Source organism: Stegostoma tigrinum, chromosome 1 (assembly GCF_030684315.1).
Source record: "Stegostoma tigrinum isolate sSteTig4 chromosome 1, sSteTig4.hap1, whole genome shotgun sequence".
NCBI classification, from domain to species: Eukaryota; Metazoa; Chordata; class Chondrichthyes; order Orectolobiformes; family Stegostomatidae; genus Stegostoma; species Stegostoma tigrinum.
In genome coordinates this window covers 27,724,704-27,742,489 of record NC_081354.1, presented here as the reverse complement: position 1 = coordinate 27,742,489, position 17,786 = coordinate 27,724,704, and the positions used below count along the sequence as shown (strand labels likewise).

Genomic DNA, 17,786 nt, shown 5'->3' with positions numbered 1-17,786 from the left:
TACCCTACCAACCTCCGGATACAACGCATCATCCTCCGACACTTCCGCCATTTACAATCTGACCCCACCACCCAAGACATTTTTCCATCCCCACCTCTGTCTGCTTTCCGGAGAGACCACTCTCTCCGTGACTCCCTTGTTCGCTCCACACTGCCCTCCAACCCCACCACACCCGGCACCTTCCCCTGCAACCGCAGGAAATGCTACACTTGCCCCCACACCTCCTCCCTCACCCCTATCCCAGGCCCCAAGATGACATTCCACATTAAGCAGAGGTTCACCTGCACATCTGCCAATGTGGTATACTGCATCCACTGTACCCGGTGTGGCTTCCTCTACATTGGGGAAACCAAGCGGAGGCTTGGAGACCGCTTTGCAGAACACCTCCGCTCAGTTCGCAACAAACAACTGCACCTCCCAGTCGCAAACCATTTCCACTCCCCCTCCCATTCTTTAGATGACATGTCCATCATGGGCCTCCTGCAATGCCACAATGATGCCACCCGAAGGTTGCAGGAACAGCAACTCATATTCTGCCTGGGAACCCTGCAGCCTAATGGTATCAATGTGGACTTCACCAGTTTCAAAATCTCCCCTTCCCCAACTGCATCCCTAAACCAGCCCAGTTCGTCCCCTCCCGCCACTGCACCACACAACCAGCCCATCTCTTCCCCTCCACCCACTGCATCCCAAAACCAGTCCAACCTGTCTCTGCCTCCCTAACCGGTTCTTCCTCTCACCCATCCCTCGCACCCCCATCTACCTACTAACCTCATCCCACCTCCTTGACCTGTCCGTCTTCCCTGGACTGACCTATCCCCTCCCCACCTCCCCACCTATACTCTCTCCACCTATCTTCTTTACTCTCCATCTTCGGTCCGCCTCCCCCTCTCTCCCTATTTATTCCAGTTCCCTCTCCCCATCCCCCTCTCTGATGAAAGGTCTAGGCCCGAAACGTCAGCTTTTGTGCTCCTGAGATGCTGCTTGGCCTGCTGTGTTCATCCAGCCTCACATTTTATTATCTTGGAATTCTCCAGCATCTGCAGTTCCCATTATCTCTCACTTACCTGTTCACCTTGGATAGATTCACATTGCACAAAATTTCAAATCTGGATAATTTGAAAGCAAATTTAAAGAGCTGCATCACAATTTTAACTTTGTATTTGAATGATTTAATGCAGATACTTAAAAATCAAATCTTAATTAAAATGAAATATGTGTTTTTTTTAAAAAAAGTGAGTAATTTATCTTTTGGGTTACATTGAATTAATTTTTGACCAGTCCTTAATAGATGACTCCCCACCCTGGCCCAACCCCAGTCCAGTTTATAGAAGCTCTTTTTAAAAAAAAAATACATTTTAAATTTAATCTGGTAATCTAGAATATTCTAATGTTGAATAAAACTTTGGCTGCTTGGCCTTGAATTTATAGAAGAGTTACAAATACTGAAGAATAACTGGGAACAAAATGGTTGCATTAGGTGGATTTGCTTCTTTAATAGAACCATTTTATCAACTTTTGTAACTTCGGTCAGTGGTCAAAACTGACATTTTGTTTGCAGATAATAAGTGTCCGGTATTTTTTTTTGTTTTCCCAACTGTCATCCTGTGGCCTTTCTGACTGTTGACCATAAACTGCAAGTTAATTTCACACAGAATCCCACAGACTAGACCCTGGAGCAGATGGACTGATATTTAGACAAGATGAAAATAAAGGAAGTTACTTAAAAACTGACAGTACTTAAACATAGAATATCATTTAGGGGAGGTGATGGCTGTTAATCCAGAGACCCAGATAACATTCTGGGGATCCAGGTTTTTGTGGTGGAATTTGAATTCAATTTTTTAAAATCTAATTAAGAATGTAATGATGACCATTGTCAATTGTTGGGCAAAACCCATCTGGTTCATGGATGTCCTTACCTGGTCTGGCCAATGTGACTCCAGACCCATAGCAATGTGGTTGACTCTGAACTGCCTTCTGGGCAATAATTGCTGCCCAGCAAATGACTCCCTCATCCTGTAAATTAAGACCTAAATTTGATATGTTCACTATTTCAATTCTTATTTTTAAAATAATTATTCCAACCATATCCTCATTAACTACACTATAGAATTGGTAAGTTTTTTTTAATGTGGGTACCAGGCAGTCAGTACAAAGCAGTTTTCAATTGATCAAAAACTATACCTTAAAATTATAATTGATATTCAAAATAACAAAAGCTAACTAATTTATACATAACTTGATGAGCAGCAATACTGCGTAGTAACTTTTAAATGTGGGATTGCTGTGGAAGAAATGGTCACTGCTTTTGTAATTTGAAAGAAAGGATACTACAAATGCTGGATAAGTAGGAAGTATTAAGTGAAGATTTCTGACATCCTTAGAGAATGCATTACATTGCGTTTACTTTTGAAAATGGCCTTACAGACTAAATCTGATGCCTTAAAGCAAGAAGGGATGGCACTCCACCATACATTATAACCTGTTCTTGTGTTTCCTTTGCCATTATCTTTGTGCATGTAGGAAAATTGCCTGTCTTTCTGACCTTGCCTGTCTTTCTGACCTTGCCTGTCTTTCTTTCATTAGTGATGAGTCAGCTGGTTTTTCTTCTTGTATTTGCAAAGAGATTATTTAACATTTATTGGTTACAGTTAGAGACAATCATCTATACAAATTCTGCAGAGTACAAGAATTCTCTGGGACAAATGTAATGACATGCAGAAGTATGTACAAATGGTAATGAGACTTTGTGTAAACCAGGAAACAGCTTGAAATCTAACAAAAACACTGTCTAACAAATAATCTGAAGATTCTTTTCTCACCGTATTCGTATTAGAACATGAACAATTACACTTTCAAAAAAATGAACCAGCAAATTCACATAAGACTTCCAACTGAATGAAATAAAGTTTAAAGCAGATTAAGTACCCAAGGTTAGATTGTCAGCATTCTGTCATCACAGTTCTGACACAGATAGCACCTCTAATATCTATCTGCATTTAAATGTGAATATCAAGGAGTTGCTGCTATTGATTTTCTGCTTCTTCATTGGGTACACCGTTGAAACCCTTGTCGATAACGATCTTAAGAAATCACTTGAACTGATATAATTTTCTTCTTCCTGAAGATTGCCTGTTGGTTGAGTGAATTACAGCTGGGTCTTTAACGGCCTCCTGAGAGGTTTCTGTTGAGCTGACCCTGAGAAAATATTGTTCTATTTGTGGCATCTCCCAATTCTACATTGATCAGTCTTAAAAGTATTAAGATATAACTATTAAACAGTTCATTTTACTTCCTGGTATTGTTCAATGTGATTGAAAACATTTATTGTTAAAGATACAATTTATGATATCATGAGTCCTGCACACCTGTATTTGATGGTGAAATCCATGTAATGGAGATCACTAAATCTGGCTGAAGGGTGATGACATTTGAAACATTCCTTTCTGGCTATATCTTACACCAATCAGACCATCATGTTGTAATGGCATCGATCCTGATCACACCTTGACCTGATCCCCTACTTCTCTAGCACCTTTGTCCTCTTTTTGAGTGTCTAATCTTGTTTCATTTTTCTTTTTAATATTCTTATTCTGTATTGCCCTCCCAGGTATAAGTTTTTAAAAGTCACTAATTTCTTCACTCCTTTCCTTTTCTCTTCTCATCCTTAGCAGTAAATAACATTTCATCCTCGGTGATTTCAACCTTGATCTCAAATAGCATTCTGTATGCTCTGAGGTTGCTGTCCCTAAATATCTTCCTCCATGTAAACCCCTTAATCCATATTAATGCACACTCTTTTGAATTTGCCATCTCACATTGTTTCAAAAGGAATAGCAAAACAGTTAAAGATAAAGCCACCCCTGATCCCTTCCTTGTATCACTTGCCAGCCACAAATTTTTCCACTCCTACCTCCTCCTGTATCTGCCCCTGGAAAAACCTATTCCTCAATCATGTATAACTTTTGAAATCCCAACTATCTATTCTTTGCCCTTCTATTTGCCACAACATTTTTGCATCTACTTAACATACTCAGGCACATTATCATGCCCATCTTTGTTCTAGTCTCCATGTGCTATTCCACCCTAGCTATTTTTTTTCCAATAAGGTCTGTATCTTCGCTGCCTTAAGCCCAAGAGACACAGGCTTAAATTAATAGGGTGGGCAGCTGATTTAGCCATCTCTGGTGACCACTGAAACATTGTCAGGTTCTGGTTATGGAATACAAAGATAATGTCTTCCTCTTTCCACTATTGGAACCATTTTAAAATTCTGCCCCCGTCATCTCTCAAACTGTGTGCATGCACCTGTTTGGATTGTACCAATCTTAGTGACAATTAGGTGTCACTGTCAAGAATCTCCTTACAATAACCTGCATGGCCACTTTCTTTATTACCCCTCCTTGCTTTGGCCTCCAAGCTCTCATCTTCCTGTAGTTCTCTCTTATTTCAACTTTTGCCTCCTCACAGCTTATTTTGTCCATGAGACACATTACTTGTTCCTTTGATCTCATCCCACTGACTTTGCTGCCACATTTAATAATTTGTGCATATAAGATTGTCAGATTTTTCTGTTCTTGAGCAGCCCTTAAATTTCATGTTTTGTATTGTATTGCCTGTCCCCATTTTTCATACTAAAATATATTACCACATTTCTCTGCATTAAACTGCACCTGCCTTGCATCCATTCCCAGTTCACAATGCATTCATGTTTGCTATTATGTGCAATTTTGGAATTGTGTGCTGTATTCGCAAGTCCATGTCTTCAAAGAAATCACAAAAAGCTGTAGTTATTGTACCGTCCCCTGGGCCCTGTCATTATATACCACCACCTGGTCCAAGAAGGATTGTGTTTATCACTAGATTTTCCGGTCACTTAGGCACCTTTGCATCCATGCCAAACTGTCGTCTTTGTCCATGAGCCTCACTTTGCTAGTAAGCCTATTTGTGGCACCTTATTGAATACTCTTTGGAAATCCATGTACTAACCATCAACCACATTATCCTCATCAATCTTTGTTAATTCATCAAAAAGATTCTGAGACACTAAGTGAGAGAATAAAATGACTGTGAACAAATGGAACTGAAGCAGTTGTATAGATTTAATTGCTTGATCATAAATATGCACAGCATTTTCTATGAATAACCAGTGCACTTAATATGCTGTAAGTGTGGTGGATTCTGCATGAAACCTACATCGCAGGAACAAGCCATTTATCCCAACCTGTACACTTGGCATTTGGGTTCCATTCAAGTCATCTTGCATTCTTTCACGAATAAATTTATCAATATAACATTTCTTTCATATATGCTTACATTTTAAATGCACCTATATTATTTGCCCCTACCACTCTGATAGTACATTCCATTCTTCTGAATTTCAGATTTGATATTTTTCATGACTTGTATCAGTGACCTCTCAATTTGCTCCTCCCACATTTCTTTTTATTCTTTTGGAGGATGTGGCCATTGCTGGATAAGCCAGCATTTATTACCCATCTGTTACTGACTGAGAAGGTAGCAATGTCACTGCAATCCATGTGATGTAGGTACACCTACCGTGCTTTTAGGAAGGAGAACAAGTGGTATCATCTTCCAGATGTCCATTTTACTCTTGTTGTAGTCTTTTTGCTCATGTTTACCATGCGATCATAAAATGGCCTTGCTATTTACTTCATGGTGCGATTTTTGCATATGGAAGAATAAGCCTCATGTCACGCTTCTGAGGGCAAAGGTGGGGAGGGGGTGGTCCCAAAAATGTTGTCAACTTGATAACTGCAGCGTATATTTAGAAGTAGAACGAAGTGCTGGTATATTTGCAAATTAATAAAATTTTCTATTTGTAATATCTGCAATGTCACTTTTTATTCATTTATAGGATAAGGGCATTGCTATCAGGTCAAAATTTATTGTTCATAAAACTGCCGCCTTGACCTGCTGCAGCACTATGATGTAGGAGCTCCCTCAGGTCTGGTCGGTAGGAAGTTCCATGATTTATTTGAACAGCAATGGAAGAACCACAAAATAATTCCAAATCCAAATGGTGTGTGATTTAGAGAGTTATGTGGATCCCGTGATGCTCCCCTGCATCTTGTTGCCTTTGTCCTTCAAGGCAGAAGCTGCTGTCATGAAACTTTTTCTAACTGGCCCAGTCAGACATGACGATTGTAATTTTCTGTCTTTTGAAAGGTAAATTATATGACTTCTATTCAGCCATAAGTGCTTAGGGAGACTGAGAGAAACCTAATGTTTCCCATTTGAAATAGAGCATTCTGAAAGAGTGTCAAGTGGTCCACAGTTTTTAATTTCAATAAATTCCAACAAATGACCATGTGACTCAATGTTGCCATGGGGATAAACATCTAAGAAGCAACGAATATTTATTATAAAATCCTAACTGCAGTGGGTTTCGGTCTGCCAGTCACAGTTCAAAGCACAACTAATGGGTACAGAGAAAGAAGTAAGACCTGTCTGAATGAATTATTTAGCTGTCTACGAATAGGCCCTGGTGCAGGTTTCTGAAAATACATCATGATTGTTACTGTCTGTTATATAATTGGAAAGACTGGAGAGGTGAAAACAGGAACAATTGTAAATTGGACAAGGCCACTGCTGCTATTTACAGTGAACCAAACCGTTTAAAGGGATTAGAGAAGGAAATCTCTGATTTTCTGCCTTGCTGCATAAGTCAAATCCATCCTGGGACAAACCTATTCATCACAGAATAGTACACAACAAAAAGCAGCCTATAATTGTGTACATAAGTATTTGCTGTCAAAGTTGCCTAAAAGAAAAGGACAGTTTTAGTTCAGTGTATGTTGAGCTGCTGTTATCTGTTCTATGCTGTGATAAAAACTGAAATTGTATAACTTGTATATGGCTTTTACTTTTGATAAATTTGATCAATTTAATGTATATAAATAAAAGTCTCTGGAAGTTTTTAAATAAATAAAAATTCATGAAAATATTTTTGATTTGTTTTGTGCACATGTTGGGAGTGAGACTGACAAAAACAGTCTCTGAAGTGGTAACTATGTCCAGCTGATGCGCTTTCATAAACAGCTGGAAATAAGATAATGGGTGAGGCTGAATTCTAACCCCTCCAAAAATATCGCTCAAATTAGTCATAGCAAACCGGGCGTAGAGCTGGATGAACACAGCAAGCCGAGGAGGAAAGCTGATCTTTTGGGTCCGGACCCGAAACATCAGCTTTCCTGCTCTTCTGATGTTTTTTGGCCTGCTGTGTTCATCCAGCTCCGCACCTTGTTATCTCAGATTCTCCAGCATCGGCAGTTCCTACTATCTCTATTCATATTGATATTTTTTTCTTGGCTTAAAATAGTCTCACACTCAACTTGTACATAAATTAAATGATTATTAGCATTGGTCAGTGAAGACAAAACATTTTGAAATATGTTTACAAGATAATGAACTGAAAAAATGAATTGTTAAATGCTGTCAAAATTCATTTGACATCTTGTTGAAGTTTTGTTGATGTTCAGTTAATTCCATTGAAAACAAAGCTCAGTGTAAAAGCATTATTTGTACGTGGTCTGTTAAAAGAAGCTTGCTTGCATGGTCATGTTTTAGAATTTCAAGTTTTATGTTTGTACGAATAATCGGCACAAGTGCTAAAAACCCCAAGGTGTATAATTCAATGAGCCAAAAGATGGTTCTGACAGCATATTCAAACAGTTTCTACTGTAACATGTGATTTAGATCATGATCAGAGACAAAACTCTAGTTTTGGAACATTACAGAATATAGTTTTCTAACCGCAAGGGAAAAGGAGTAGTAGGAACATGAACAATGCTTCCTGGAACAACAGCTAAACATTGAGAGACCTATTACAGTAAGTGTTTATATAGTACTTTCACAGGAGCTAATAATAGGTGTCTTTGTAAATGATCGTTTCTCTTCTACAATGTGCATTTGAAGTATGGTATGTTTAAGTCATTAGCAATTGACAGTGTTAAATGAAGGTAATTGTTTAAAGATGCACAACCTTTTTTCTTTGATATTTTGGCAGGTGATCAGAGTCTCATGGGTCAACTGCAAACCTATCAATTTCTGAGCATCCTTTTTCTTTCTTTTCTGCTTCACCAAATGTGGGTGCATGTATGAAAATCTCAGCCTAATGAGTGAAACACTGCCTCTGCTTTGTATTCTGCTATTTGGCTTTTTAAATGTTAGATGCTGAAATTGATTATTATATCCTAGTTTCCAATTTTGAAATGTTCTTATGTTCATTGGAGGATCAAAGTGGGTACATTACAGAAAAGGAATGTTTATGGAAGTGCTCTAAACATGCTTAAATTGGAACAATCAGGAAATGTTTTGAAAAATCAGTGTTTTCGCTTAACCTGCCTTTATCTCAAGCAGCTTGTACAGACATCTTGATGTTCTGATTTGAAATTTGTTCACTAATGTTGCAGCAATGCTGGAAACCATCAACCTTCAAAAAGGCAAACTGGCAAGTAAAATAAAAGACAAAGCAAAACAATATGGTTGGATTTACAAGCTGAATCTGGCCTGAAGTGGAATCTTAGGGTTCCTTGAAGTGAGAAACACAATAACATTACAACCTTGCACTCCTTGTCAAATCTAATAATTCCCTCTTATTTTGTTCTAAACCTAGTCAAACTGCAGATTAGGACAGCAACAGCTTGCGTTCTTATGATGCTTTTAAAGTAGAAAAGGTCCCAGGATGCCTGATTAAGTTATTTGGAATAAATAATGTTGAATTTTTAAAAAATGTTGAAAGTTATTCAAAACCTGGCCACAGACCCAGTTTAAGAGGATGTTTGAGGAGAAAGCCCTTAGAGAAGATAGAATTACAGCTTTTAAAATGTATCAGGATGGGTATAGAAATGGGAAGGGTTTAGAGGGAAATGGGTCAAATGCTGGCAAGTGGGAGTAGATTAGTTTAGGGTATCTGGTTGGCATGGAAGAGTTGGACTATTTCCATGCTGTGTATCTCTATGACTCTTTCCGTAAGATCTTAAAGAAAACTGTACAGCATGGAGCTTTGGCAACTAAAAGTGTAGCCTTCCAATGGTAAGCCAAAAGAACTGGGAGAGATATCCCAGAGGGTAGAGTGAAGTCAGTGGATTGTTAGGAATGTGGAGGGGTTGAGGATTACATGGCTCACTGTGATTGCATGTACTATATTGATTTTACAAATTTGCCCACTTAGTTTTATGAATGTTGACCTACAGTATATACTAACGGTTACCTAATACATAAATTATCTTGCTGTTGTAATGGAAATATTTTTTTCACTAGCGCCGTCTTGGAGATGCTGCTAAGAAAGCAATTGGTAAACTTCAAATCAGAACAATCAAGAAAGGTGATAAGGTAATCATTTTTAAGAAATTTGCCCATTCAATTTTGTTTGCTCTGGTGCTTGATAACATTCTATGACAAAGGTTTCACAGATTGCAGTTGACAATGCAAACAAATTAACTAGTGCCATTTTGTCACATGCAATTAGGGATTAGCAGTAAATATCAGTCAGTCATGCACGTATTCCACGACTAAACTTATACAAAATTATTTCTAGTATTAACAGCCCACCACATCTCCCCATGGTTGTTCTTTGATGGATTACTTCAACATTGGCCTAGCAATGGCCTATATGATTTTCAACTCAGAAAAATTCAGGAGCAAAAAATAGATTTTCTCTTTGACACTTCGAAAAATAACCCGCTAACTCTAACCTAGTTAGTTCACTTAAGAAAAATTGGGAAGGTACGGTATGTTTTTTCCTTAGTATATGATTGATTGTTTCTTCTGTAGGAGATCCTCATTAATGCTATTAATACCTCACTTCAGCTTTAGTTGAGAACGTGGACTGGGAATCCCAGCCACTGCTACACACTGAAACCAACCTAAAAAAAACACTTCTAAATCGCAAGACCAGTCTGTTACTTTTTTTTAATAGCTTGTATAATGATTTTAATGCTTAAAAAAAAACCGAAGGAATTTCATGGGAGAATTATAGAGCAAAGATACAACACTGAGCCACGTAAAGGCAAATGACTAAAACCCTGAATGAAGTGGCACTTTTAAGAAGGTTTTTAAAAAAAGGTAGGGAGTCAGAGGTTCATGGAGGGAATTCTAGCACTTAGACCTTGTGTAGCTGAAGGCTATGCAATCACTAGTGGAGAAATTAAATTTGAAGCTCAATTGCCTAAAATTTGATGAGCACAGATATCTTGGAAGGTTGTATGGCTAGAGGGATTTGAAAACAAGAATGAGAACTTTTTAAAGTATTGCTTGACTGGAGGTCACTATAGTTCATCAAGCACAGGGCATGTTTGGGGAATGGGACCTGGTGTGAATAAGGAGACCAACAGCAGAAAAGCTTTTGATCACCAGAATTTACAGCAGGTGAAATGTGGGAAACAACTCAGCAATGAGTCAGAATAGTTGAGTTGAGACTACAAAAAAAGGGAAGGATCAGGGTTTCAGAAGCAAATGAGCTGGAACAGGGACAGAATCATGCAATGCCATGAACTATATCTTGGTGATATGGTTGTGCTTGGAAGTTCTTTTCCTTATCAAACATGACACCAAAGTTGCAAGCAATCTGGTTTTAGTCACAGATCTTATCCAGGGCAAGAATGAAGTCTATAGCTAGTGAATGGAGTTACAGTGGGTACAAAAAACATGGGTTCATGCTTTCTAATATTTAGTTGAAGGAAATGTCTGCTTAAGCTGTCTGATAATTTAGCAACAATGAATATCACAACTATAACAGGAAGCAACATAATTGCATTTCAGATGGATACCTTGTGGCAGCACATGGCAGATTCTTGGGTGGATGATGCAAGGATAGGTACTTGGAGAACAGCAGAGGAAATGGTGTGGAAGTGAGAAGAAAAGTCATTGCAAGTGATCATCTTTGTGCAATGAGTTAGATAAGAGTGCAACCAAGTGAGCATCTTCTTACACAGCTGGAAAACAGCAGAAAGGTGTTAGAGGAGGATGATGATCTGGTTTTCTGTATCAAATGCTGTAGACAGGTCAAGAAGAATGAAGAGTGGTTGTTCAGTTTTGGACAGTAGGATAAGATATCATGTGAATCATTTTAAAAGAAGTGTTTTGGTACTGTGACAGCAGTGGAAATATTGGAGTGATTGAAACAATGAGTTCTGGGAAATTTGTGCCAATACTTTGAAGCCAGCAGCATGTTTAAGGCCTCGCAGGTCTCACAATGTGGTATACTGTATCCATTGTACCCGGTGTGGCATCCTCTACATTGGGGAAACCAAGTGGAGGCTTGGGGACCGCTTTGCAGAACACCTCTGCTCGGTTCGCAACAAACAACTGCACCTCCCAGTCGCGAACCATTTTAACTCCCCCTCTCATTTCTCAGATGACATGCCCATCATGGGCCTCCTGAAGTGCCACAGTGATGCCACCCGAAGGTTGCAGGAACAGCAACTCATATTCCGCTTGGGAACCCTGCAGCCCAATGGTATCAATGTGGACTTCACAAGCTTCAAAATCTCCCCTTCCCCAACTGCATCACAAAACCAGCCCAGTTCTTCCCCTCCCCCCACTGCATCCCAAAACCAGCCCAGCCTGTCTCCGCTTCCCTAACCTGTTCTTCCTCTCACCCATCCCTTCCTCCCACCTCAAGCTGCACCTCCATTTCCTAACTACTACCCCATCCTGCCTCCTTGACCTATCCATCTTCCCTGGACTGACCTATCCCCTCCCTACCTCCCCACCTATACTCTTTCTCCACCTATTTTCTTTTCTCTCTATCTTTGGTCTGCCTCCCCCTCTCTCCCTATTTATTCCAGAACCCTCTCCCCATCCCCCTCTCTGAAGTGTCTAGGCCCGAAATGTCAGCTTTTGTGCTCCTGAGATGCTGCTTAGCCTGCTGTGTTCATCCAGCTTCACACTTTGTTATCTAGCATGTTTAAGGAGTTTGGAAAGGAAAGGGAGACTGATAATGGGCTGTTATTTGTTGAGATGGTAAGTGAGGAGAGTGATGATGAAGGCTAACTTATGGGAGATGAGTGGATAATTAGCTCCTGAAACAAGAGTACTGATGACCAAATCAACTGTCATGGCTATTACAAAAGGACGTTGGACACATTTGTGGGAATAGAATCAAGATAGTAAGAAGTGCAACTTAGGGATGAGATTCTCAAATTGGTATGAGGGAGATAGGAGAAATACTAGAGAAGGTTGAGGAAGCAACATTAGAGAAGTTTGATCTGGTGGATGAGGGAAAGGGAGAGGTGTGGCAGAGGCAGCTGATGAGATGATTCCAATCTTAGTGGCAAAGAATTCTATGAACAGCACGCACTAATTGGAGGCGAGGGTGGATGACTTAAAGATGACTATTTACAATAATGAAAAGTTAGCTCGATATTGTATTTGCACTCCATGATGGATGTGGCTTCTTGAGCAGTTTTATGAAATGAGTGGAACCTAATGTTGCCTTACGCTTTTCTCTTTTGTGATCTGCTGTCCAAATTTCATAACTTCTTTCATTTGTTTACAAGTTACAGTAGAGTTCTAGTTGGGTCCAAAAGATGCAAATCACGTGATTGACCTGTGTTTGAGGTTTTGAGTTTTCTAATAATTTAATGTTTCAGGCTTCCAATGGTAATGCATGATGTTTTATATCTTTGTATTTTTTAAAGCAGTAAATATAAGGGACTAGGGAATTGCATTTATGGATTCCTAATGTAGCAATGCACAGTTTTTATAGCTTTAATGATTTATTTTTTCTTCTCTCCCGCTCTCTCTCTCCCCCCACCGTCCCCCAGGAAACTGAATCAGACTTCGATAATTGTGCTGTTTGTATTGAAGGCTATAAGCCAAATGATGTAGTGAGAATTTTACCATGTCGGTAAGTTCCTTGAGGAAATTCAGCTTTGTTTGTACTGTTTCTGCCTGAGAAATGATTCATATCAATTTGCAAAAACTATGATTGTGTCACTATTCAATTGCCCATGTGATTTAAATATGATAAAAATCAATGTAGTTAAAAAGAACTTTATCACTTCTGAACAATAGGGGACCAAAATTGGCTCCTTCAGAATTTCAGTGCTCAGTGATATGATACTTTCTGATCCCTAATCCAAACCAATTCTGATAACCACCACCACCCAAAAATTGTATCAATTGATTGATCATGTCCACTAATTCTGATTTCATTTCAGAGAATGTTTTACTGATATCTGCTTATACTTTTTAGTTCTCAGTGTTAAAAGAACTGCTCCTGGAATGTATATCCACAAATTTGCTTGAACAACTAGCTAGATTTAAAAATAAAAATAGTTGAATTGTTATCGGTTTTGCTGTGGGCACAGAATCATGGAACTCCTACAGTGTGGTAGCAGGCCATTCAGCCCAACAAGTTCACACCAGACCTCTGAACAGCATACCAATAGATTTGCCCCCAACACCAAATCCTGTCCCTGTAATCCTGAATTTTCTGTGACTGATCTACCTAGTCAACACATCCCTGGACACTATGGGCAATTTTTAACCCAGCCAATCCACCTAACCTGCCCATCTTTGACTTCTAGGACGAAACCAGACCACCTGGAGAATTAGCAAAGTCCACCCAGGCAGCCTTCCGAGGGTGGAATCAAGCCCGGGTCTTCGGTGCAGTGAGGCATCCGTGCTAATTACAGACTAAGAAAGAAAAGATGGCAAATTATGATTCTTGTAAAGACAATTTTAAGCTATACCGAAAAGAAAAATTGAATAGGTTACTCAGGCGTGTTTGTTTTGAACAATGTATTTGCAGCTGTGTTTTACACCCAGAAACAGCATTTCTCATATTTGTCACGTTTTGGAAGCTTTTCACATTTACTGTGATCATTTCATGTAATAAGCAGTTTTGCTGCCAGTCTTTTTGAAAGAACAAAAACTCCTTTTTTTAAAATTAAAATTCTGTCAAATCCAATCTTCTACAAATGGATAACTAATTTTACATATAAAGTATCAAACTTTTGTCTAAACTTTTTGTATTGGGCTTTATAAATGCTTTATTTATATCTGATGTTAACCAGTTTTAGATTGTCTGACATATCCTTGAAATTTTCCCCATCATGTAATGTTAAATTGGCTCTTGATTGTGACATGTTTAAGTAAACTAAGAAGTTTGTTGTCTAGTTTTTCCTCCGATTTATAGCTATTTATGTGTTAGGTTGACAGAAATAGGAAGAAGATAAATGTGCTCTTATTGTGTAGAGCAACAGGAAGAAAGACTTATTCCCGAAGAACTGAAAGACTGGGAAAGGGTGAATAGCTAAAATAATCGATCCTTGTATCACAAGCAACACAGCATGACTTAAAGGAGGGATGTTGTCGAATGTGTACTCTGTGGCATCTGGCCTCCTATAACCAACTCTCACCCACCCCACCCATGTTATAGCCAACTTAATTCCAACCCTTGGCTGTCTACATGCCAAACAGTCAGAAAATGTCACAATCTGGCTTAGACACTGATATTTTAAAAGAAATTTAGTTGTGCTCTGCTTTTAAAGTAACCTCTGAGAATCCAAATTTTGGGTTTTCCATTTCCTAAGCTAACCATCCCCAACTCAGCTGGTGCTTTGCTTATTGCAGCTATACTCTTCAGCAGTATGGAAACTTGCTTAAGGTATTGTATTTTTCCTTTGATGCACCACATTATGAAAGATGATTGTGTTTATGTGGAGTCGTCAAATTTGCGCAAATTGTTATTTGCTTTAAAATGCCATCAGAGTTTTACTGATTAGGCATCGTTGGGCTTTCAGCATTGTGTTGTCTGATGCCAGCAAATTTTATTATGTGGATTATTGCAATTTATTTCTGTTGATAACTGATACAGTTGCAGACTTGTCATGGGCAGAATTGTGTTCCTTTTCAGTGCCCATTATCTGTGTCTTTGTGTGTAAGAGGTGTTTCTTTTATTACGGAGTCTGTGTCTCAGTTAAATAATTTCAGCAGCAGGTATTTTGAAAGTTTTAAGACAAAGGAGATTTCTTGTATTCAATCATGTGCCCCAGACATGCAAGTGTAATATCTCATGGGCTTGTGTAACACTGTTTTGCGCTATCTATATCAAACACAGATTAAGAACAGAACAAGGTTTCAAAAAAAAATCCATCTATCTCAGTTTCATGATAGGCCTTTAGCTTCTTGGATGAACAAATGCTGCAGAAGTTTTGTAAAGCAAAAGACTCTCACTAAGCTACAAGATTTTTTTCAATCAACTTTCTGAACATTGGTTCTTGGGTGAACATAAAGTTGGAATAAACTGGGAAGAGATTGGTGAAAGACTGCTTATCTCTTAAGTTTTCCCACTTTCAGCATATTTCTGTTTATTACCTTGATTGCATGAATGACATGCAGTTAGTTTGGTTTCAGGTGGAATTCACCCTGAACTGCAAGCGGCTTCTGCTGATTGTTAAAAGAACAAATTGTAAATCTGTTTTTCCAGACAAAGGGTGATGTGTTTGTTGATTGATTGATTCCAATCATCCTGTGTTATTGTAGGACACCTTTCAATACACCAGCCTCGTTTGCCTAAGGGAACTCATTATAATTGATAGTTGATAGGATCCACTCAAATTTGTCTTGCACACATTAAATGTCTCCTATTTCCAAGTTAAAACAGAGATGGACTGCTGTCATTCTACAGTTCTTTTGGTTTTTGACCCATCCTTAAAATGAATATATGAATCCCATAGTTGACTGTGAATGCCCGTATTTAATTTGATGTTTGCTTGAATCTTGGTGTTTTGAGCTCCAGAGACTCATAGGGCCATATGATTTACACCAGCCACTGTAATAGTTTGTTTGTGTCTAAATTTTAAAAATATTAACTAAAAGTTCATAATATGCTGGACTGGGACAGATCATCCATAGTACAAGAGTCTTCAGGTTCTAAAAAAAAAAGTTAAGCATATTGTTTCCACAACACACATACTTCGATCACACTTAGTGAATGTTTTTTTGCACTGTTTTCTTGGTTTAGTGCAAGCATTGATTATGTTGTAGAAATCAGCATCAAATTAATAACATGCAAAACTAATATTTTTCATTTTACCTGAATCTACCAAGGGTCAGAAAGCACACTTCCTTTTGTGCATCACAATTTACTACAGGAAGTTGTCTCAGTAATGTTTCAAGATCTGCCTATATTTTTCTTATTAAATAAGAACAAAAGTTAAGACCACCTTCCAATTGGTGTTTCCTCCATTGATGTTAGCTGAGCAAAAGAAAAGGTTCAATTCAGTAGCAGCATTGTGCGCCTCTGTATGTGACTTCCTGTTGCCTGTTATTGAGGCATATGGGGTTGGAAATAAAAATGCAATTTCAGATACATGCCATTAGTTAGTTACCAATGCAAGGCAAATATATTGTCACTGAGGGAAATACTGCTCAGAATGTACTCCATGAAAAACATGAAGGTTATCGTGTTCTATTTTGCCAATGATAGGTAAACCATAGATAGAGCAAATTATGGTGGAAAATTATGCAGCAGTGTTGATTAATGACTCTGAATTTGTCAGTTGAGAATGAGCTATCCTAATTTTATGTATAAATCATTAACTTTCAGACCATAATCTTTACCCTGAGTTTGGTTGTTATTTCTAAATTAAATTAGATATTTTAAATGGTGCTGTAATTGAAGTTTGTGTATTGTGTTGCAGGCACCTTTTCCATAGGACTTGTGTGGATCCATGGCTACTAGATCATCGTACTTGTCCAATGTGTAAAATGAATATTCTGAAAGCACTAGGAATTCCGGTAGGGATGCTGTAATGTTATCAGTTAAATCACTGATACTGTACTGATCTGGAATCTTTCATATTTGATTTGTGTGGCATTTTTAAAGCATAAGCATGTAATGACTACACGCGCGCGCGCGCCGCACACACACACACACACACACACACACACACACACACACACACACACACACACACACACACACACACACACACACACACACACACACACACAGTTCAGTAGTGGTTTGTTTATTGTGTATTTTACTTCTGTAATTTAGTAATTCAATTTTAATGGTGCTGGCAAGATTGGAGTGGTATTACAACCAGTGACATTTTTGATTTACTTATTTCTCAGAAGGCAGCAGAAGGAGGATTGTTGAATGCTTTTTAAGATGGAGATAGATTCTTGTTAGTTAATTGCATCAAAGGTCATTGGGAATTGTGGTAATATGGAATTGTAAACACAAACAGATCATTACAATATTATAAAAATGCTGGCTTGAGGGTGAATGGCCTACTAATACTACTTCAAGTTGTTATGGTCATACATTGTGTTCAAAAGATTAAATTGTTTCTATTTTAACAAAGTGCAAATGATCTGTTAAAAATATGAAGTTTAATTTGAAAGTCACACATAATTGAGTTATAAACTAAGTTTCAACATTTTTTTAATGTATCAATTAAACATAACTTCGAGTAATCGTGTAGAATGTGATGTGGATCCTTGAAACTCTCGAAATAAGTACTCTGTTCCAGATATATTGATCATTTGGATTTATATGAACTATTTTTACAGAACAATGAATTAATTTTTTAATTGGCTTGTAATTGCTCTTATCCAACCCATCACTTTACTCAACTTCTAACTTTGAAGGAAATCAACTTTTATACTTATTTAAGCATTAGTAATTTCAGGTCAAATTCTTCTAATAGTTCATATTGTCTAAATAACAGTTTTTTTAGTTCTTTGCATCATCTTGACCATACTGATGCAGAGGCTAAACATTCAATGATGTTGCTCTAGAG

At 38.2% G+C, this 17,786-nt stretch overlaps 1 protein-coding gene across 2 annotated transcripts in view; it reads left to right on the top strand.

Annotated features, from left to right (window-relative positions):
* rnf150a (ring finger protein 150a) overlaps positions 1-17,786 on the top strand; it is a 120,172-nt gene that overhangs the window by 75,555 nt on the left and 26,831 nt on the right. For both annotated transcript variants that reach the window (XM_048537512.2, XM_048537503.2), the window contains exons 3-5: positions 9,289-9,360; positions 12,795-12,877; positions 16,680-16,776. In XM_048537512.2, the coding sequence (XP_048393469.1) occupies positions 9,289-9,360; positions 12,795-12,877; positions 16,680-16,776 (252 nt within the window). The remainder of the gene's footprint in view (positions 1-9,288; positions 9,361-12,794; positions 12,878-16,679; positions 16,777-17,786) is intronic.